The following is a 22,711-nucleotide window of genomic DNA, read 5'->3' on the forward strand; positions in this document are numbered from 1 at the left end:
ATAACTGGCTTTTTAAGATGCACATGCAAAGGACTTCAAAAAAAAGAGACCAAACAAATTGTTTATGTTTCTTGCAAGCACATGTTACATTTTTTGCAAGTGCTTGGGTTGGACTAAAATACACACGAATTTATCCATCAAGCATGACTCACTAAGGTAGAACTGTTTCAAGCATTGAGTAGCAGACGAACAAATATGCCATCATATGTTGAAAGATTTGGCGGTTGTCACAAGGACGTGAAATTTTGAGATGCTTTAATCTTGTTGATAACATTTGACTAAGTGATTAATCAAATAAGTAAAATTGTTTAGCACATGTGGTAGTTGTTTTATGGTAATAAGGCAAGGACCCTGAGAATGCAATGGGTGTTAAAGGCAAAAGTTGTGATACGTTATTCCAGTTGGGCTTTGGGGGTCAGTTGGTGTTAGTTTTGGCCTTAGGATAGTTATTTGGCCAGAGTGTTGGTGGTGACATTAGGGACTAGCATTGATTAATTAATTAATGCTAGCCTAAAAGTCAACAGTGGTTGGAAACCTTTGTAGGTTGCAAATGGCTTAGCCAATTTAAATACAAATGGGCACATTTAATTTTGGGTAGAGTCAGAAGGACTGAAATTAATTTTCAAGATTATTTAATTCTGAAAAATAATAATTGGCTTGATAATGCTGAAAAATGGGTTTAAAAGGTTGCCACTTGGCAAAAATTCCCATGCAAATTGAGAAAACGTTTTTAGGGGTTGGGTCACAGCCATTCAGTTAGTTTACAACTTGAGAGAGAGAGAGAGAGAGAGAGAGAGAAGAGAGAGAGAGAGAGAGAGAGAGAGAGAGAGAGAGGGCCGCTGGTTCATTTTTTATCAGAGAATAGTAATTTGTTGTAGAAGAGACCCATTTGGGGGCCTCGGCAGGAAGGGACAGCAAGGAGTCACCTTCCAAGGGCTAGCAACAATGTTGTTGTGATCAGATTTAGGAAACTAGTGTAGATATCTATGGGAGTTCTCTAAAGTGTAAAACATAGTGCATATTTGAAAGGTGCAAGGATTGGACTTGGCCTTGGATTGCAAGACATGATTGAAAGATTTTACAACCAAGTTGTGGAATCCTCATCTAAAAAAAGATTGATTGACTTGACACAATCTTCTATGTAGGAAATCAATGTAAATGAATGATAGCAACGGTAGGTAAAAGAGTTTTCACAAGAAAATGCTTGTACTTGGTCAAACCGATGTTATCTTGCAAAAGGATAGCCATAGACCAAAATACATTATTACTACCATGAACACTAAGCAAGATACAACTAATGCACAAAAAAGTTGACATGCCAAAAGAAATAAGGGTGGCAAAGACTTTGTGGGCAATTTGAAGGATTGATCCGCGAAGCAAAGTTGCATGTTTTGGGATATTGGATGGTCATACAAAAAGATGTAAAAGATTCATAAATGAGGAAAATAAAAAGGCTACTAAAGCAGTACATACACCATGCTTTTGGGGGCGTTGCAAATACCCAAGTGGATTGGTGGAAGGATTCATTTGGTTTTGCAATGTATCTAACACCCACAGTTAGGTGTTGGATGAGCATTAGGTGGTTGGGTTCCCTGGCCTTGCTCTTGATATTTGGCCAATAGCTGAGGAAACAAGTCTTTTAGCTGAGAAAATATAACCTATAGTTCCTCTCATGCTTGCATTTTTACCTCTGAATAGTTGCTAGTTCAAACAAAAACACCAGAATCATCTTGAAAGACAAAACATGCACCCCATTAGAATGCTCTAGACTCCCACCAAGAAAGCCAAGTTTTTAGAGTTGATATCTCCCCAGCCACTACATTACCAATATTTCAAAACTTTTTTGTATCTTTTTTACTACTCTCTATAGCAATCTCTAAATGTGCATTTCTACACCTTTGGCACAAGTGCTTATGATCCTTCTGAAAAAAAAGGATGTATACATGCTTTAGTGTCTCTCATCATGCTTTGCTCCCAATGGAACACAAAACTCCCTGATCTCTCTGACACTCTCTTATTGGCATCCCCAAAGTACATTGTGCAAACAGCAATCCAATTAATGTTGGCCTCATATACCATAAAACCTTTGAATTTTGGCTTTTCAAAGTGTTTACTTTGAACCACATCATTCAACATTTTCCAAAACTCAATTTGTGCATATCTATCCTCCACCATGAACACACACTATGGACAATAGCTCCTGCACATATGGGTCATACGCGTGTGCAAACATTGTTGGCTAATCCAAAATCTTATGCACAAGATCAAAATGCACCTATGTCCTACACATTTCCACCAAGCTACGTTCTATTAATAAGTCCAATCCACTTCCAGGACCAAGAGTGGACATTTCAAAAACATGGAGCTAGTGATGAGACCTCATTTACCCTCGAAACAATACACTTTGAATAAAAGGATTTCTATATCTAAGCTCACCTTTGAAGTAATGAGCTAATAAGCCTCTAGAATGTCTGACATTATTATAGAAGAATTCAATATCTTTTTTTGCTTAAGAGATCGTAATCAATATCACAGGTGTCAATTATGTAATTGATCGTAAACTTGAAGTTATCGGGACTTGTTCTAAGCCAGATCCATTGAATCAAATAGATCGTGATTAATAATAGTACTTGAATCCACACGCCTCAAATACCCTTTCTAAACAATACATTCTTGAGATTTAGTATTGCCTCAAAACCGTTTGAGGTAATACTTTAGGCCCTTTTGGCATATTCCAAACATTTCACAATTCTTTTCTTGCTTGAAAGGGATATTATATACTCCATCATGTTGGCAAACTCATCATCCCTAATATCTAATTAATTTTTATTTTTAGCCCTCATAAGCAAGTACAAAATAATATCTTTTGTTGATGTGGTTTCCTATTGTTTTGCAATGAGAAATGGATTAACCTTCGCTTTGAAATGCAATTTCTCCTCAATCATTTGAACATGCGCTCTATGAGTGCCCTCTTTATATGGGTGAGTCTAGTTCCCCATATGTATAGCACATCGTGTGGAGCCAAAGTGGTCATTTGGAATGCAGTAATAGATGATTATTGGACAAGTCTCAATGCATTCAAGCATCTCTCTACAATGCCTACAGGTTAGGTTTCCGTATTTCGAAGTTAACTAATCATTTTCACTGCACCAAAAATCCTTTCAATGATAGACTCGTTTTAATGGGTCGAATATCACCATTTGGTGAAACCTCATGCGGCATGTAGTGGATTCACAAAACTTGTGGGACTGTTTTCAAGGATTGAAACACCAACCAAACTACCATTGGTCCTTGGAAAAGCAAAAGTGCTATGACTGTTGTCGAACTCATGCAAGTTCCCTTGCCCAAATTTCACTCACAATTGCAGCACTTTGACCTTGCATATAACCAGTGGGCATACTTGACCAGCCCCTATGCAGCCCACAATAGGACTCCCACGAATTAGCCTTGACCATGAGCTCAAAGGGTTCAAATTATCTAACCAAGTTAAGTTGCCTAAGTATCAGTGACTACTTGTTAAGTTTGCTACCATCGAACCTCCAAAGTCACATCGTTCCTTAACAAGCCACCACTTCTCCCCAAAACAAGAAGCGATGGAAAGGCAAGAACAATACCCAATCTAAAAAAGACTAGTAATAGGTAAGGTAACTCCCAATCAAGTTTAAAACCGGGTTGGCAAGATGTACTCAAGAAAACATAAGTTTAACCAACATTGCCAACAAGCAAGCATTTTACTATTGGGTATTTCACTTACGTCTCGCTTACGCCTACGCTCACATAGGAGTGTCGGTGATCAGTAGGACATTGGGGCACTTTTTACTCTCAGTATGAGAGGTTTTTCCCCCCAGACTTATGGTCTTATTTCGTATGTGCTTATGTCACACACTTACGCGCACTTATCGTGTTCGGGTGTGAACACCCCCTACAACCCTAAGGTTTAAGGGTTGTACCTTGTACTTTCAGTTTACACTCTTTCAACCTATGGCATTGGGTGTCGTGCTTCACTCTCACACTGTCTACTAATTTCCGTGCTAAGCTTTGATTCTGTCTCCATCTCACATTTGGTATCAGAGCTTTGGCTCTGTTCAGCTCAGCTCAGGTTCTTTTCAACTCCGCTCAGCCTCCGGGGAGCTTCTTGCTCACTGCCTCTTGTTGCCACAAACCTCCAAGTTGCCACAGTAGCCACCAGTACGTGCAAGTCGTCTTGCTCCCGTCATGCCACCTCTGCCTTCAGCACATGTGCTCCGCTCCTGGGCCTCTCCCACAACACCTGCAACGCTACGTCCTGCACCACCAACTCGATTGCCAGCTCACCTAGAAGCACTAGAAGCGCTGTCCATCTACGCCCTCCCGCCAAGGTTTACACATCGTCTGTGGCAGTGCTCGCTACACCACCTATCCGCCAGTGTTCTGCCCTACGCCGCCTGTCAGTCACGCTACCTAAAACACCGCCTGCACTTGAGTAAACTCCCGCCAGTCCCGTTCAAAGCGCCTCTAGCTCCCGCTAGTTCTGTCTGAAGCGCCACTTGCTCCCGCCTGCTGAGCGCTGCCCGCCCGCCTGTGGCAAATGGCGCCTGTCTGTGTACAGCACCGTCTCTACAGCTCGCACAACAGGCCGCTTGCCTACTAGGTTTTTTTTAAATTTAAAAAAATAAATTTTTATTTTTTATTACAGAATTAATTTCCGAAAGAGAGGGCTTTCTACCCAAGCAAACACAAAACCGTGGATACGTGTCCCAAACACGGTGGATGCAAATTTCTGGGCAAATTTATCAAACATTTTGGGGCTTTTGTGTTTTTTGAGGGCATTGGCATATGTACTGTAGTTTCAATCACTGATAGACTGTTGTGGACACATTTGGGGCAAGAAACTTTGGGGATTTTGCTGATACAGTGTTGTTGAACACTGAATGCACCTTGGACTACGTGCACTACAAACAATTTTGATAGAGTGCACCTCAATGTACTAATTGCATAAAGTTATTTCCTGTAATTTCTACAAATTTTGAGATTTCCAATTTGGTCTAGCTTGGACATTGCTCTTTTGCTTCTTTTGGTAATTGATTATCATGGCAAATCAAGGAGGAGATGTCTTTACCTATGTATCCAAGTTCAAATTTGGTCCAGCTTGGACATTGCTCTTTTGCTTCTTTTGGTAATTGATTATCATGGCAAATCAAGGAGGAGATGTCTTTACCTATGTATCCAAGGAGGACAAATTGGATGGTAACAGCTACTCACTTTGGTCCTTCATGATGAAGAATGTGCTTGTGGCGAAAAATCTTTGGGACTATGTCAATGGAGAAAAAGTTAGGCCCGGAGTTGTGGCTCCGACTACTACTCCTCCAAGAGGACGTGCACAATGGGCACCTCAGCCTGCTCCACTTCAATCACTTCCCCAAAGATCAGCAGCTCAAAAAAAACGGGATACATGGGATGCACAGGCTTTGTCACTGATTGTATTGGCAGTCCAACACTCCATCATCCCCCATATTCGTTCAACATCTTCTTTACGAGAAACTTGGCCAACTTTGGAGCAAATGTTTGCAAGAAAGAATGACTCGCATCTCTTTCTTAAAGAAAGAGCTAGAGACATTGAAAATGGATGAAGGTGATTCTATTCAGGATCACTTCAACAAAATTCAGGACTTGCGTGAGCAACTCGTGAATGTTGATAAGTACTATTCGGATGCACAGATGATATCTACTACATTGAACTCATTACCTCCTTCATACTTGGCTTTTCATACGGCCTTAAACCTCACCATGAGGATTGCTGCGCAGCCGATCACTTTTCTTCAATTAGTCAGTTTGCTTCTAGAGGAAGAGCAAACAAGAAGAAATAGTGGTATGGATGCCATAACCTCTGAGCAAACTTTTATGGCTAGACAGAAGGGCAAGGCAGCCAAGTAAAGAATGCTCTGCATAGCTCTGGGTCTTCTCGCACATCACAGGCAAGTAAAAAACAAGGGGGCACGCAAGCCAAAAATAGCAAATGCCATTATTGAAAGAAGCCAAGACACTACATCACTGAGTGCAGAAAGCGCATCGCCAAGGAGGAGTCAAGAATGTCTATTTCTAATGCTCCTTCCATTGCTACTGAGTCCGCGTCCTTTGTTGCAAATAGGGACTAAAGCTTTTACACATACAATTATGACACTTATTGGGCTGATCGAGCATTTAGCTCTACTGAGGATACAAGCACTTGGTTTTTTTACGTGGTGATTCTAGGCATATTACATCTCGCAGATATTTAATTGCTTATGTTGGAGTAGCTCCAATTGGCAAGTCTATATAGTGTGCCAACAATGCATCATATCCTATTAGAGGTATTGGGGAGATTGTGCTCACAACCATTCATGGCTCTATTCTTCACTTACAAGATGCTTTGTTTGTGCAAGGCATAAAGAAGAATCTGCTCTCTATTTCTTCTTTGGCACGTTGTGGATTGTAGGTCACATTTGATGATGACAGACGCATGGTGAGAGACAAAGAACACATGACTTTGGTTTTGACAAGCACTTTATGTCATGGGTTATACGAGTTGGATGCTCTTTCAATTGATCAGTCAGCGTACTTGACATCCACTCTTACTCCTGCTATGATACAGGCAAAGTTATAGCATGCAAGGATGGGGCATGTGAACTTTGGTAGCTTAATGCTCTTACAGCGTACACAGATGCTAGATAGATTACCTCTATTGGAGAGACCTCCAGAGCACTTGTGCGAATAATGTATTTTGGGAAAAATGCATCGTTTCTCGTTTCCCCGCGATGTTATTTTAGAGCAACAGCTAGGTTGCAATTAGTGCATTTAGATGTATATGAACCTATGCAAACAAAGTCATTGGAAGGATATTTTACTATTTTGTGACTTTTATTGATAACTTTACTCGATTTTGCTGGGTCTACTCTTTGGTCAAAAAGTCAAAAGTGTATGATGCATTCTTGGCTTTTATTACACTTGTTGAGAATCAATCTAGTTGTAATATTAAGACTCTCCGTTCGGACCGAGGGAGGGAATACATGTCCTCTATACTAAATTCCTTTTTAAAGCAGAAGGGCATTGTCCATCAATACACTACTGCTTATACTCCACAGCAGAATGGGATTGCAAAGAGGAAGAATAGGTCACTCATGGAGATGGCCAAATGTATGCTGAAAGTAAAGAGCTTGCCACACAGTTTTTGGATGGAAGCCGTCATTTGTGCTTGCCATGTTTTAAACAAATGCCCCACCAAAGCATTAAAGAAAATTACACCTTTTGAGGCTTGAACAGCCGGACACCTTCTATTGGACACTTTCATACCTTTGGGTGTATTGCATATGCATACATTCCACAAATACTTAGAAAAAAGTCGGATAACAAGGCTGTCAAATGGATTTTTGTGGGATATAGTAGTGAAAGCAAAGGCCACAAACTATATGATCCTGTCTCTAAAAAGATGTTTGTCAGTAGGGATGTACTATTTGATGAAAAATCAGAATTGTCCCTTGCTCATTTAGACACATATCAGGCTGCCTGTGATGTATTTGAAGGGCTGCTGTCCATTACATTTGGTGATTCAACAGGAATTTCAACAAGTGAACTCAATGTTCAACCAGCTGCTCCATTGGAAAATGCAAAAAATCAGCTATTGGTTGATCTGAATATTCAGCAAAGTGCTGAAACTGAAATTCAATGAGAGCTTATGCACAGTCAGGAGGCAAGACAAATGCCTAGATGGTACTTACAAACTATGAAAGATAGTCATCTGGATGCACCCATGGCTGGTCATACTAGAAGGCAAGCTCATATGCATAATACTGCACGTACCATGGAGTTTGTTATGGCAGCAAGCATCTTGATGATGAGGAGCCTGAATATTTTGAGGATGCACAACAGAGTGTTCATTGGATGGCAGCAATGCAAGCTGAATTGGATTCTATAACTAAGAATCAAACATGGGATTTAGTGTCTTTGCCCTTTGGGAAGAAAGCTATTGGAACAAAATGGGTCTACAAGCTGAAACAAAATGTAGATGGAACCATTGACAAATATAAGGCAAGGCTTGTAGCTAAAGACTATGCACAGAAGAAAGGCATTGACTATGAGGAGACATTTGCTCCTACTTCCCGCATGACGACCATCAGGCCTACAGTTGCTTTGGCTGCCCATTATGGATGGACTGTGCATCAATTGGATATTAAAACTGCATTTTTACATGGGGAACTTCATGAGGAAGTATATGGACAGCAGTCCATTGGTTTTGCAGTTGAGGGATCAAAACACTTGGTTTGCAAGCTGCAAAAAGCTTTATATGGTTTGAAACAAGCTCCTAGAGCTTGGTATGCAAAGATAGATGCTTTCTTGCTTAGCCAAGGGTTCATAAACAGCTCATCTGAGTCTACCCTTTACATATGTAAAGAGGGGGGATCCATGCTAATCATTTGTCTATATGTTGATGATCTCTTGCTTACAAGGACATATACTGATCAGATTTCAGCATTTAAACAAAATTTGCAGCAAACTTTTGAAATATCAAACTTGGGGTCTTTGCATTATTACTTGGGCATTCAGTTCATACATGATGCTAGAGGTATTAGTTTATCGCAGTCAAGATACATTGGTAAACTTCTTGAGAAGTTTGGCTTACAGGATTGCAAGCCAATCTGTACACCAATGGAACCTGGACTAAAGCTATCATTACATGATAATAGTGATTTGTTTGCAATACACACATATGCTCCAGCAGTTGGATGTCTTATTTACCTATGCAACACTAGGCCAAACATACAGTTTGCAGTTTCAGCCTTGAGCAGATACATGCATCAACCACACATCACATTGGTAAGCTATTAAGCGTGTCTTCCGTTACTTGCAGGGTACTAGATCTCTTGGATTGCTTTATGCCAAGGGGGGACCATTGCAGTTACATGCTTACAGTGATTTTAATTGGGCTGGTGATTATGATTCACATCACTCCACTGCTGGCAATTGTTTCTTTCTTGGCTCATCTTGTGTATCTTGGCTTAGCAAGAAACAATCCATTGTTGCCACATCATCATGTGAAGCTTAATACAAGGCAGCTTTCAGTACCACAGTTGAATGCGTATGGATTAGACGTTTGCTAGCTGATCCAGATGTATCTGTTACGGAGCCTACTCCTTTGTTCACTGACAGTCAAAGTGCCATAGCAGTGGCATGTAAACCAGTGTTTCATGCATGCACGAAACACATTGAGATATATTATCACTTTGTCAAAGAGAGGTTACATGCAGGTGATATCAGCCTTGTCTATTGCCCTACCACCAGTAATGTGGCAGACATCTTCACCAAAGCTCTTCCTTGTGACAAGTTTGAAGCATTTCGCAATGCTTTAAATTTTAATCTCCTTTGGTGGCGGATAATCCTTGTACTCTTGATCACTCTTCACTCCAGGGGGGTTTGTTGGGTATTTCACTTACATCTCACTTATGCCTACGCTCACATAGGAGTGTTGGTGATCAGTAGGACATTGGAGCACTTTTTACTCTCGGTATGAGAGGTTTTTTCCCTGAGATGGTCTTATTTCGTATGTGCTTATGTCACACACTTACGAACACTTATCATGTTCGGGTGTGGACACCCCCTACAACCCTAAGGTTTAAGGGTTGTACCTTGTACTTTCAGTATACACTCTTTCAATCTATTGCATTGGATGTCGTGCTTCACTCTCACACTGTCTATTGATTTCTGTGCTGAGCTTCGATTCGGTCTCCATCTCACATTTACGACGAGTAAAAACCGCCTTTAGGAAACCCAAAGGGCAATAATCATAAACTTATCTACTAAACACTTAACCTTAATCATGAAGACAACAATAAAACAATTTAACACACCTAACACATAGGAGAATGCTCACATTAAACACAAATTGGCCCCAAGTAGTATTTCTTTATGGTTACTAAAGCTATTCAAATTAAGCACACAAAGACCCTAATTTTTGCTTTGAAACCTTTTGTACCAGCCACCAGCAAACTCTAACCCATATCTTGTTTTGCTTGTATGCAATCCTCATAGATCAATCCAGCCCTACCTGCTCACTAAGCCACGTGTTGTTCTCCTCAACCCAAACTAGGTGGCACTTCGACACTTTTGGTAGGGATAATTTAATGAATTGAAAAGGGTATTAAGTTAATTAACCTTTTGTAGCTTCGCATCCCCTCTCAGCCCACAATATCTTGAGCCAAGAGGGACTGCAAAGCACAACTTGTCCAAGAGGTATCATTCCAAAGCAACCATGGCATTGAACAAATGGTGCACCTTAGCTGCCCAATGGCCTAAAAAGACTACACAAGCAATGAGCAAGTCCTCTAGTGCTTCCAAAGAGATCGCACCCAAAGCAATCAAGGCATCAATCAATGGATGCACATCAACTGCCCAAGAACCTACCAAGACTACAAACGTGATGGTTTTCTTCCCCTTGCTTTTTATTTCCTTCAGATATTTTATCCCCAAATATTCTTTAGTCAATACCTTGGGGAAATGGATTGTTAGCTAGCTCACATGCCTATCAATAAGAAACCTACCCAACCACCCACACGTGTCAATGATGAGGTATGGAATGGGGAGGGTGGTGGCAACCCAATGGTGAGAATCCGAGATCAATGAATGCTACTTGGGATCTCCACTTAACGGTGCAAAAGGGTAAAGCACGCTACACAATGCATGGTGTTTCACTTAAGAAGGGGCTCATAAATACAAGTGTCCCAATTCCAAGTGAACAATACATAAACACAATGCTTATGCAAAGGGAGGATGCAAGTACACACACGATTGTGAACACGGTCCATTCGTGCAGCCCCACAAGGGTCTCATATAACAACTGCCCTTTTACAATAAGTATGCATTATCCATACACTAAAGGAAGGAAAGTCAATGAAGTATACACAAACGACAAACCATGTCCAAAGCCCCAAAAGAACGATAGAGAAAAGGCAATCCTCCTCCCACCAAGGTGATGCCGATGATAGAAGAAGAGCCAAGACCCACCCCCCTAACTAGATGATTCTAGGCAGATGGAACAAACTAGAGCCAAATAGTCCCCAACTCAACTCACTCTCTATGGAAGCAGAAGTGCTAGTTACATAAGTTCATTTGTATTTGTCATACAAATTTCAGTTGTACCACGTATATTGATAAAAAAATTAAGTCTATGGGAACCTATAACTTGATCACCTGGAAGTAATTGACAGTCTGCAGGATAAATCACATTGATTCAAGTGGAAAATATGGTTAGAACTCAAGAAAAATGCCAAAAGTCCACTAGGTTCATGGGGGACCTAAAGTAATAAACTTAAGTGACCTGTCAATGACCTAAGTCAGTCAAAAAGTGAAGTGGGAACTGAGCAGGATGCAACCCACATTTTTCGGCGCAAAATGCGGGCCTGTATACCTGCAACAACTAGAGAAGAACTGTGAGCTATGGTGCATGCTTTGGAGTATGCAAACTGAAGGCTAACTGGAGCTAAAGATGAAGATACAAACAAAAAAAGGTGAGAGCTCCTCTTACCCGTCCATTTGGTATGACGAAAATGAATGGTATGACAGTCTATAAAAGGGGAAATCTGAGAGAAAAGGATTCAGCCTGCTCTTATGTACGTCTTCTCTCATTTTATTTACCTTATTCATGGTCCAATGAAGCCCGACTTGTACCCAAGTACTTGAGTGACTTTGGGGCAAGCAAAGGGGGAGGATTTTGAAGGTGTATGGGCTGTTATGGGCTGAAAAAAAACCAGTCATAAACAGGGCAGCCCACTGTTCTTGTCCATTTTGTTGAGCAAACAAGTGATCCATGTGATTGTAATAGAAGAAATTGACCTCTTATCATCAGGGCTTTACTCAATAATGATTAGAGGAGCTTATTCTTGAATTTATGTACACTTTTTGAGCTTGATTATGGGCTGGAAATTTCTGTTTTAAAACAAGGCTGAAGTTAAATTTATGCTCCATCAATGCATTTCATGTACTATTGATCTATGTCTTGAATGTACTTGAGTCTACCATCGAAATACTTGTTTCTTGGAGTTGTAATCCGTCTATGTACATGAGATAGAAGCCCTTTGAGCTTGCATTTGGTATAATGCATTTGGATTAAAATCTGAGAATATCCTTTAAGTAATGGCTTATTTTTCCCAAATGTATTTGATGTAATCAAGTTAAAGGCATTCATTCCATTCATGTATGCTAAATACACAGAAAAAGCTTGATATCTTCTACCCGAATCTTGTCAAACTCCATTCTTTTTCCCTTCTCCAAACCTTGAATCCCACACTCTTCTTCTGCTCTAAGCCCCGGTGGTAGACCTTCAACCCCTAACATGATGACAACGTCAACCCATAATGATCAGTTTATCCACATAAAACACAATGTAGCAAACCCCCCTCTGAATCTTTAAATGGGGACAAATTTGAATTGTAACAAGAGGGCAAGAAAGACACCTCCTTAAAGAACTTATCAATCCGATGATACCATGTCCCCCATCGCCTATTTCAGTCCGCAAAGGGCTTTCTTCAAGTGAAACACCTTGTCCTCATAACCAAGAATAGCGAAGCTAGGTGGCTAAGCCATATAGGTAGAATACCATTCAAAAATGCACTTTTTTCATCCATCTGATACATTGCCACCTATAATAGGCAACCAAGCCTAGAAGGAGACATATGGATGTTAGGAGAACTATAGGGACAAAAGTCTTCTCAAAGTCAATATCTTCTTACTTACCAAAACCTTGCACCACTAAGTAAGCCTTGTACTTGTCCAAAGTACCATCTGCCTTGTACTAGACATGGAAAATCCACTTCATGCTGATCACCTTGTGACAAGGATGGTCAACAAGAGTCTAAGTTCCATTAAAATCAATACTCTCTAAGTCCTAATCCATGGTGGTGCACCAATCAAGTTCCTTGAAAGCCTCCTTCCATGTCTCAAGCTCACAACGCACGAGATCCTTGAGAGCCTCCTTCCATATCTCAAGCTCACTATATGCAAGATAATCAGCAATTAAGACTAATCCATGAAAATGCAATGAAGCAACTCTAATCTAAACGAGAGCTTCAACCACTTGTCATCTAGAGTGTGCATGTAAGCACAACACCCAAAGACCCACAAGTGGACAAGAGAACCCCTTTCACTGTAAAAAGCCTCAAGGGGGGTCCAATGAAACTCCAATTGAGGAGATACACCAAAGTGAACTGCCTCAAACCACATGCATTTAAGAAGCTCGACAACAATGGCAATCCAATGAGATACAACCACACTCAAGCTCCAGTTGAGGAGATACATCAAAGTGTTAATTGCCTCAAACCATAGGCATTCTCGAAGCTCCACAGTAAACAGCATAGACTGAGTCATATTTATAACTATCCTATTACATTGTTCCATCGCTCTATTCAACGAAGGGGAGTTGGTACAAAATTGATAGGATCCAACATTAAAAGAATACACATATCTAATGTTAAATGTTAGTCCTCTTGATGCTTTTAGCTCATGGCCCTTTTTAAGAATCCATTGAAATAGTATCAGTGTGGATGTTGTGCCCCAAAAACAAATGGCTATCCATACTCTCATAAGATTATGGTTCAAATCCCACTATGAGTGGTTGGACTATATAGGCCTTATTCCAACCCTAGATGAAGAGATTTGTCTTCTGTCATTGCAATCTCTTACTGATTGAGAGCCCTTCATACAAAGCAGGTCAATGTAGCCATGTTCAACATTGAAAAGGTGAAGGATATTCCTACTATTTTAATGTCTAAAGAAGATATATAAGATATGAGCAGACATCAACTCACCATCTACAACTTACAAGCCCAACTCGTACTTTCTCCACTTGCACCAACTCCGCTAACTTCTCACTCAAAAGGAGGCCACATATTGCTCTACCAATGGTGGTGCACTAGTGGTGGTTGTAGTAGTAATGGTTAACAAGAGCAACAATCGGAACAAGAGCAGCAATAGTAGCAGCAGTTGCACCAGTAGTAGCAACTAGGAGGGAGCTCAAGCGATGAGTATTAGACGAGATGATGCATGATGCAGAGTGATGATGCGTCTAGAATCTAGTCTACAACTTAGAAGTATTTGTAGTAGATTGAAATATACTACTTTTATGGTCCTTAGAGACGAATGAGTCTAGCATCTTGACTCAAAATACTACTTTGAGGTTCAAGGCATCATGCATGTATTAGTTAAGCTTGTTCCCTTTCAGCTTCACAATGACTTAGTGGCTACTCACTCTTGACTATTCATTAAATCTGTTTTGAAATTTGGGTCACTTCGAAAGCTTGAATGCTCTTTGCAAATGTTCATCATTCATTGCTCTAAACTCACGAGTTGGAGATTTGAAGTTTGAAGCTTTCGCAACATACTCACAAAATTGGAATAATATGTATCAACACTTAAGCCTTAAATTGTACTTGACTCTTGCTGGCAGTTAGTAGTATCTTCTTTGTAGCTACTAAGTTGTAACAACTTAGTGCACTATACTATGTTCAGAAGTTCACACTTCCATTTCCAGAGCCATGTGTTTGTTTCTCAGGCCATGTGTGTGTTCAAGCTTCCATTTCCAAGGCCAAAACTTTGTTAGGCCATGCATGTGTATGTTTCCACTACTAGGGCCAAAACCTCATTTCAGACACCAAAACTTCTTTTCTGTCTTGCCATTTCTAAATCTCCACATAGCTAGCACACTCAACCCAGACTTAAAGACATATTCCTACCACCAAGACACTAATCTAGGAGCAGGCAGAGTGCATAATATCCACATTATCAAAACCATACACTTGTCTCTCCCCTTCTCTCTACTTGCCTAATGCTCACTAGGTTCACTAAACCATCATATTGCTGCAACCACCGTGTGAACATGTGCGAATTAGGCAAGCAGACAGAATTTAGTTGATATATACAATCCAATTTCATTGCCAAAAACCTCATAGTTGCAATGACTCATCTGCTAGTATTTTGATGAACGCATGAAAGAGTAGAATTTTACCTTCTGAATTACGTAGTTTCCAAAAACATCAGTCATAAGGGTCAGTGCATGAGGTAAAACTTCTTTGAACACGGATGCCTTCTCCTCTGAAGACACTGACTCCAACTTTTGCTGAATAAATCTGCTACCATGCTGGTCAGCACTGTTAAGCAGATGAAGACAAAGCAGAAAGTAGAGTTAGATGTGTTATGTGTCAGGAGCAGTAACTCTCCCCTTCCCCTTCTCTAAACCTTCTCACCCTTTGAAGACACACAAAGGAAAAAGCCAAAATAGGCAAAATGTTCAAAGGCATTTACCTAAACTCTACCACATGACCCATGATATCTGCTAATTCAAACCTCCGTGTTTTATTATTCTTGAGCTCTTCTAATAATGAAGATCCTTTCAGATTCCCTCCAACATCACTTGCCTTATGACCCTGCCAACCCACAAATGGGGTTCCACTTGTATTCCTACCTGAACCTGATGTGAACATATAATTTTGCTCTGCCTGCTGTCTGAAAGAGAAAGCTCCAGGTATCACAGGAGAACCAGGCAATATGGGACTTGACAGGGGAGAATTTGTATAGGGCATAACAAAACCAACTCCAGGTGGACTACCATAGTAAACAGGACTCATGGAACCACTCTTGCTTCCCAAGGGAATGCCAAGAGAACCACTTCGTATAGGTTGTCCCCTTCTTTCTGAAGGGTATCCAAACATTGAATTCAAGTACGTCTTCTGTAAATCCAAAGCACTGCCACTGGCATATCCTCGAGACAAAGAGGAATCATTGAAGTTCGCTGAAGTGCGAGTATCATCCACAGAGTGCTGCTGAAGATAGTGATAATACAATGGATCGTGCAGAGGAGACTGCAGGGAGCCCCCGGCTTGGCTTGCACTTTTGTACATTTGCTGCATATCTACACCTAACCCACTTGAGGACCCCGAAACAGGACCTTGTGTACCTATCCCTGCTGCAAGAGCTGCGGCTGCTGCAGCTGCAGCTGCCGCTGCTGCTGTTGTTGAATCATAATTTACTGGAGATGAATAATTTCCCATAATTGCTGGTATAAGGGCAGGATTCATTCCATATCCTCCAAGACCATAATGGGGAGCATATGCCTGTAAATTCTGGTAGTAAGGATTTGCAGCCATGTAGGACATCGCTGCAGCTGCAGCAGCTGCTGCATACATATGTGCACTTTGGTTTGGTAACTGGGAATCTTGAGAACCATATTTTGGTTGTACCCTGTAATTCGCATCTGAGAACTGTGTTTGCGCTTGGGAAATGATGGGACGATGGCCCTGGTGTTGAAGCTGCTGTGTTGGCAAAGAATTGAGCTGTTCACGAGTTGCCTGTTGTAACTTCTGCTCAGATAGCTGTAAAGCATGCAGGTCTTGCTGATCAGCAGACTGCTGCGCACTAGACAAGCTCAAACCTTGAAATGCAGCTGGTAATTCAGATGTTCCAGCAGCCCTCTGGTTTGTCTGAGTAATACTTATGTTAGAACTACTGCTCACAGTCGAAGGCTCAGGTGCCTGAATCCTTGCTGTTGGCCCCAAAACACCAGAGGATGCTGCAACAGCATTGGCTCCAATCATGTGTGCTAAAGCAGAATTAGGTGTTGCTGACCGAGAACTTAAACCAGGATTTGGAGTCGCCGAGCGTGAAGCTAAGCCAGTGCTGGGTGTTGCTGTACTTGGACCTAACAGGGTTGCACTTAGTTCTGCAACTGCAGCAGCATCAATACCATCTTCATTAGCTATATGACTAGAAGACCGTGATAGGTTGTAAACTGGAGATGGTGTTCTGGGGAAGTCCTCCTGTGGACCATTCAAGCAGAAGACTCTCAGAAATAAATTTCTCTACCAAACTAGAAATAATGTGGCAACATTTGATTGTACCATTCAGCAGAATTTTGAAAATCGCACTCTAACAAAAAAGAAGCATAGTGAAACAAACAATTCCTAAACTCAATCAAAGTTAAGCACTCGATGCTAGAGACTCTTTATCACAGCCAAGCAGTCCCTTACTTCAAAATGCAAGATGCAATTATCAATCATCAGTTTACATAAATATGTAACCAAGCACAAGTACATGTAATGTAGATACAAGCTCCTACCACTTTTGAGTAAATTAAATGTTGTCCTTGTGTTAAAATTTTTGTTGTTGGGCTGCAAAATCTTCAATGCCTTATTTCACCAGTGAGCATTTGGCCAAAGTTCCCAGGTTAAAAACTTTGGATTGGTTATTTTGGTTACCAAGTCATTTTTTGATCCATGAATCAACAAAGGTTATAAGATTACACCAAAAGTACTGCCAATCTCATAGCTGGTTTTTGCATGACTGTTCATGAACATATCAGCCCATACATTTCTAAGGAAAGCTGTCAGATGGCTATGATTAGAGAGACGATTTGCAAAAAGAAAACAAAAATTACTAATTTGACAATGTGCTTTAGACGATATTAGTGAAAAGGACCTCCATTATGCCTTTTGCATTTTTCTTTGCTCATTGTGTGTATTTACTTTCTGATTCAAGAAATATTGCTTACCACAACTTACTTAAGACGAGCAGCACTCACACTTTCACATGAGAGACCATGTTAGTACCTGAATGAGGTCTACCAAGCTCTTTGGTCGATTTCCCAATCCAACACTTGAAAAAGCTGAAAACCCATCAGTGTTTCTCTCTCTCCATCTACCTGAAGCCTGTCTCAATGCATTTCCCATGGGTGATTTGTCATCTTCAGAAAATTCGGGTTCTTCACTATGCGTTGGTAGCATAGATTGGGAGGAAAATAAAGATCTGCTGTTGCTGTCATCAAAGTATCTAGGGTTCCTCTTGTCACTGTATCCACTAGATGCGAGGCGCTGTGCAAGAACATAATTCTCCCTTGTAACTAGGGGTGGAGGTAGCCTTGGGTTCCGGTTTACATGAGAGTAATAATATGTCAGATATGCCGGATCAGAGCGGAGTTCTTGCTCAGAATCAATGACATCAGAACCATCCTCCTGTCCAGGACCAGGAATACCCCTTCTTGATCCTCCAGTAGATGGAAACAACCCTCCCAAAGAAGCTAGAGACCCTTGAACACTTGGAGGTGCACTTCCACTCCGATAAAAACCAGCATCTCTTTTACTGAGGATGCTATCAAGGTGTGAGTGATTTCTCAACAAGATACCAAGTTCTTCAGCCACATTATCATGGACTGAAGATGTGTTGATCCCACTTGAAGCCCTTGCATTATCGACGACTCCAAGTCCTCCCCTGATACCATTTGCAGCCATTACACGCATAGGATCCTCAGTTGCCATTCCAATAAAAAGCCCCAATGAACAGGCCTTCTTACTCCTTCGATACCCTTGTTTGCTACCTGATACTCCAATGAAGCAGGAAACACTGGATTTTCTGCCAAAGAAGACAAGGTTGAACAAAGGGCATAGACATGAATGTCGGTGGACATAATATCCAAAAAAAAAAAAAAAGGAAACGAGCAGATGCACACTACTAACGTCTGCGGCATTTGACCATTAGTCCCCACAAAAACAAATCACAAAAATTTCCTCAAATCGTTTCTACAAATTTCAGATCTCAAGGCAGCAACGAAAAAAAACTCCTTTGCAAATAATGCTGGAGAGAGACGTGCGAAACTAATTGTAAGCGAATAGTAGCACAAGGGGTATATGTAAGGCAGATAGCACATTAAACAGGAGAATGGAGCAGAGAATATAAAATGCAGCTGCGTAGAACACTTGTTGGACGCAAATGCAGGCAGAGGAAACCTTTAAAAACCCTAACTCCAAGAGATCCGTGGAAAAAAATAACGCAGAAGGACTAGAGGAAAATGAGGACAGGGTTTAAGAAAAGACAAACCAGGAAACGCAGAAAAAAGCGTAATGAAAAATGAAGCAGGTCCAATGTGCAAAGATAATCAAAGAAAACGCGACGATGCGGCATAAATCTCTTACCTTGAGCCCCCAAAAAAAAAAATCGCAAGATAAAAAAAATGGATCTCCGAATGTACAAAGTGTACGAAGCTAATCAAAGAAAACGCAAGAATGTGGCATATATCTCTTACCTGGAGAGGAGACTGCAACCCTAGCTCGAGATTCGTTGTGCAGTGGACGGAGGCGAGAGAGGAGCGGAGTAGCGGGAATGGCGAGGTGAGAAAGATGGAGAGGCAGGGGAAGGGAGGAGGGGGAGGGGGAGGAGGAAGGGGAGGAGGAGGAGGAGGAGCCCGACAGCATGGCTATGGTGGCGCGAGAAGAAGATCCATGTCCTCTCGCCCCTGCCGTCGATCTTTCCGATCCAAGGGCTTGTCCTTGTTCGCGTCTCTCTGTCGCTAGTGACTGCAAGGCCGGAGTGTTTGACGTCCAGTTGACCCTTTACAAATCCCCCCATATTTACCTAGAGGCTAGGCACACAATTATATCCCCATCCTCATTTGTTCTTCGTGTACAAACGAGTCTTCTTTAGTTCCCTAATTAGGATAGTGCCCATTACACACTTCTCATGGTGTCCTATAAACCAAGGAGAAGATGATGATCTTGTCCTTAATATCTATGTGGACAAAGGTGCAAGATCATACACCTTTTAAGGGCAGTTACATGCAAAGGGTGGATTCGCAACGGTCCATATGGACAACCTCTCCCATAAAGAAAGTGAGAGTAGGGCTTTCACACATACTTTTCAATATTTATTAAAATATGACCTTCTTGTCCACATCGCGTGTTATGGCTTATAAGTTGGAAAGAATATTGAGTACAAACATTAAGATCATTAGTTCAAATCTTGCCACCTGCGCATTTTGCAATGTCAACACCTGGGTTGGGGGGTAAGGTCAATTGAATTTTTGTTTCCTCGAACCCTTTCAAAAATGCATGTGTGTGCCACATAAGCTATATGCCCCTATCTTTGTTCCTTGTTCAAACAAATGTGAAATCTCCCTGAGTGACAAACCCCAACCCCTACCCAAGGTGTGGTCGTGCACTTCCTAGAAATGGCTATCGATGTGGGCACAACACATTCACACATCAAAAAAACACACTTTGCAAAATAGTAAAAATTACTCTAAATAAATAATTTTTGTGATCAATTTGTGCATGCAAAATGTACACCCTTCTGCATGGTGTTATAAAGTGGACAGGAAAGACTCCCTATGGGAGAGTGGGTAGGAATTTTGTGCACCTCGTGGATGGGTGTGAGTAGTCGGGTAGCCTTTGAGAAATTAGACAAGGGAGCAGGCAAGTGGGCAGTCATCAGGTAGTGTGCAATCAATGCGTGTAGCACACAAGTCAATGGGTAAATCATGAGCAAGTCTCAACAATCAAGTAATAGGCTAGTCAACATTAGCAACTCCATGCATGCCTTTTGAGGCATTACATCCACATTCTAAAGAAGGAGAAAGGGAACATGGATTTAGAGGCCACATGACACCTATCTGTGGGCCTACAATACTCAATTAGTGGGTTATCATATAGATGATCCAAGGACTAGGGATGTCTACACTCGTATAGTTATGCATCTTGTTGAGATTCTAGCTTCAAAGGGTGGTCAAGAGCACCTTATTCTTGGAGATCCAAGCGACAAGTGGTCACCACGTTCAGTTCAAGTAGAGTCATCAAAGATCAAGGCTCTAGAGGAAAACATTGCATTCTTGATTCAGACACAATGTCCGAGATAGAGGAGCCAAGGGAGTATTAGCCTCCTCCCTGGTGGCCTTGTTGGACCCTCCAAGATGCAAGTATCAAGGGTCCTTCCAAATGAAAGCCTTTCATCCCATCTCCACTCCTATGGATCTAGCTAAAAGATTTTAGCTTATGGAGATTTTGAAGCTATGGATGCCTCCAATTAATAAAGGCTAGTTGGATTGTTGGTTTAGTTGCTTAAACATTGTCTTGAACTTTGTAGGGCGTAACATTCCAGTGGTCAATCTTCTTCTTTAGCTTAGCTAGGCTCTCACAAATTCATTGACCATTTATCCCAACGAGAAAGGCCAAGATACCTAAAAATTGTCCCTCTGTTGACTACCTTGCCTTTCCAACCTAGGTCTTGAAACACATTCTCAATTATGCTAATCATACATGATTTTTGCAAGTTGATCTTAGGGCTTACTACCTTTTCATACATGCCCAAAGAATACATGGATCTTTCCAAATTGCTCCTTCTAGCTAGAAGCATTAACAAGGGGTCATATATGAAGCCTTGCATGGCTAATTGCTTGCTCTTATACTGAATTCCTTATAGTCTCTCTTCATGGGCCATCTTGTCTATAAGGTAAAAGAGAGGATTTATAGCCAGTGCAAGTAAGAGAGGGATTAAGGGGCAAGCCTTGATGAAACCATATTGGTGTCAGTTGATACACCTTGCACAATGGATGACAACATATTAGCCAGAGCCTTATTGAGGATTTATAGCTAGTGCAAGTAAGAGAGGGCTTAAGGGGCAACCCTTGATGAAATCATATTGGTGATAGTTGATACACCTTGCACAATGGGTGACAACCTATCAGCTAGAGCCTTAGTGAGAATTTTGTAATTGACCCCATCTTCTCTATAAGGCAAAAGAGAGGATTTATAGCTAGTGCAAGTAAGAGAGGGCTTAAGGGCAACCCTTGATGAAACCATATATGGTGATAGTTGATACACCTTGCACAAGGGGTGACAACCTATTAGCCAGAGCCTTAGTGAGAATTTTTTTAGGTGATACATCTCCAATGGTTGAGTTGTGAATGTTATGGTTACTCATCGATCAGATAAATAATGATTCTCATCCATGAATCTAGGAATTCTCCCTTATGCTAGTAGTTTCGAACAACTCTATGATGCATCCCTCCATTTTAGCTAGAAGCACATTGTCATCATCTCTATGAGATGCCACTAAAGATTTTCTATTGCCCAAACTATTCAATGCTCCCCCTAATTCTTTTGGAGTAACAACCTTTGAAACAAGCTCCAAGATTATGTTACCTTCATGCTGGTCGCATATCCTTGGTTGTTCGTAAAATGCACAAAACAAAAAACCTTGCAAAGTTTAGTGATCTCTTTTTTATCAATGACCCTACTATTTTCTTCTTTTTGCAAAACAACCATACTCTCCCTTATTCTTTTCATTTTGAGACTATCGATAAGGTTTGGGAGGTACATCAAGGGTCATTGATAAGTCTTTTATTGTGTAATAAACTAAGATTGTCTACTTCTCTTGCTAGGGTGGCATATCTAATAGATTGTGCTTGTTAGAATGCCTTTAATTCATCCCCATCTAGTTTCCTACCATTTGCATTTTTTGATACTTGACTAAACACATCCTCCACTCATTTGAGTTTCCTATTCTCTCTATTGCACAACCAAATGCATGCAACTTGACATATTCTTGCATAGAGAGCAAGAATCTTCTGTAATTATCATTTTCCCCAAGCTCAATATCTTCCTCTAAAGCATTGATGACACCCTCAGTCATGTAATTTGAATTAACTTGTTTGGAATGTCCATTGTTGACAATTAGCCACTTATGATTAACCACAAATCTATGGACAAATGCACAAAATTTGGGGCCTATAGCATGTTGAATTCTGGTCTATTTGTGGGAGTGATCTCTATAGCACATTGAACAAATGCAAATAAATTGGGGTTATCTCAAAATATGTTAATCAAGTAGTCATTAACTTGGTATTGAGAAATGATGAAAGAACTACACCTAATCAATGCCCTCTTGTCAT

General features: G+C 40.9%; 1 protein-coding gene across 2 annotated transcripts in view; it reads right to left on the reverse strand.

Moving 5' to 3' along the window:
• The window catches only part of LOC148013597 (pumilio homolog 1-like), a 39,227-nt gene extending 19,827 nt beyond the window's left edge, over nt 1-19,400 (reverse strand). For both annotated transcript variants that reach the window (XM_087667961.1, XM_087667960.1), the window contains exons 1-4: nt 19,073-19,400; nt 17,604-18,402; nt 15,304-16,814; nt 15,008-15,149 (exon numbers count right to left, since the gene is read on the reverse strand). In XM_087667961.1, coding sequence (XP_087524087.1) covers nt 15,008-15,149; nt 15,304-16,814; nt 17,604-18,308 — 2,358 coding nt within the window. In that variant the 5' untranslated portion in view covers nt 18,309-18,402; nt 19,073-19,400. The remainder of the gene's footprint in view (nt 1-15,007; nt 15,150-15,303; nt 16,815-17,603; nt 18,403-19,072) is intronic.
• Between the last annotated feature and the right edge of the window lie 3,311 nt (nt 19,401-22,711).

Source organism: Lygodium microphyllum, chromosome 26, assembly GCF_053477565.2.
Source record: "Lygodium microphyllum isolate KBCC chromosome 26, Lygodium_microphyllum_v1.1.10, whole genome shotgun sequence".
NCBI lineage: Eukaryota > Viridiplantae > Streptophyta > Polypodiopsida > Schizaeales > Lygodiaceae > Lygodium > Lygodium microphyllum.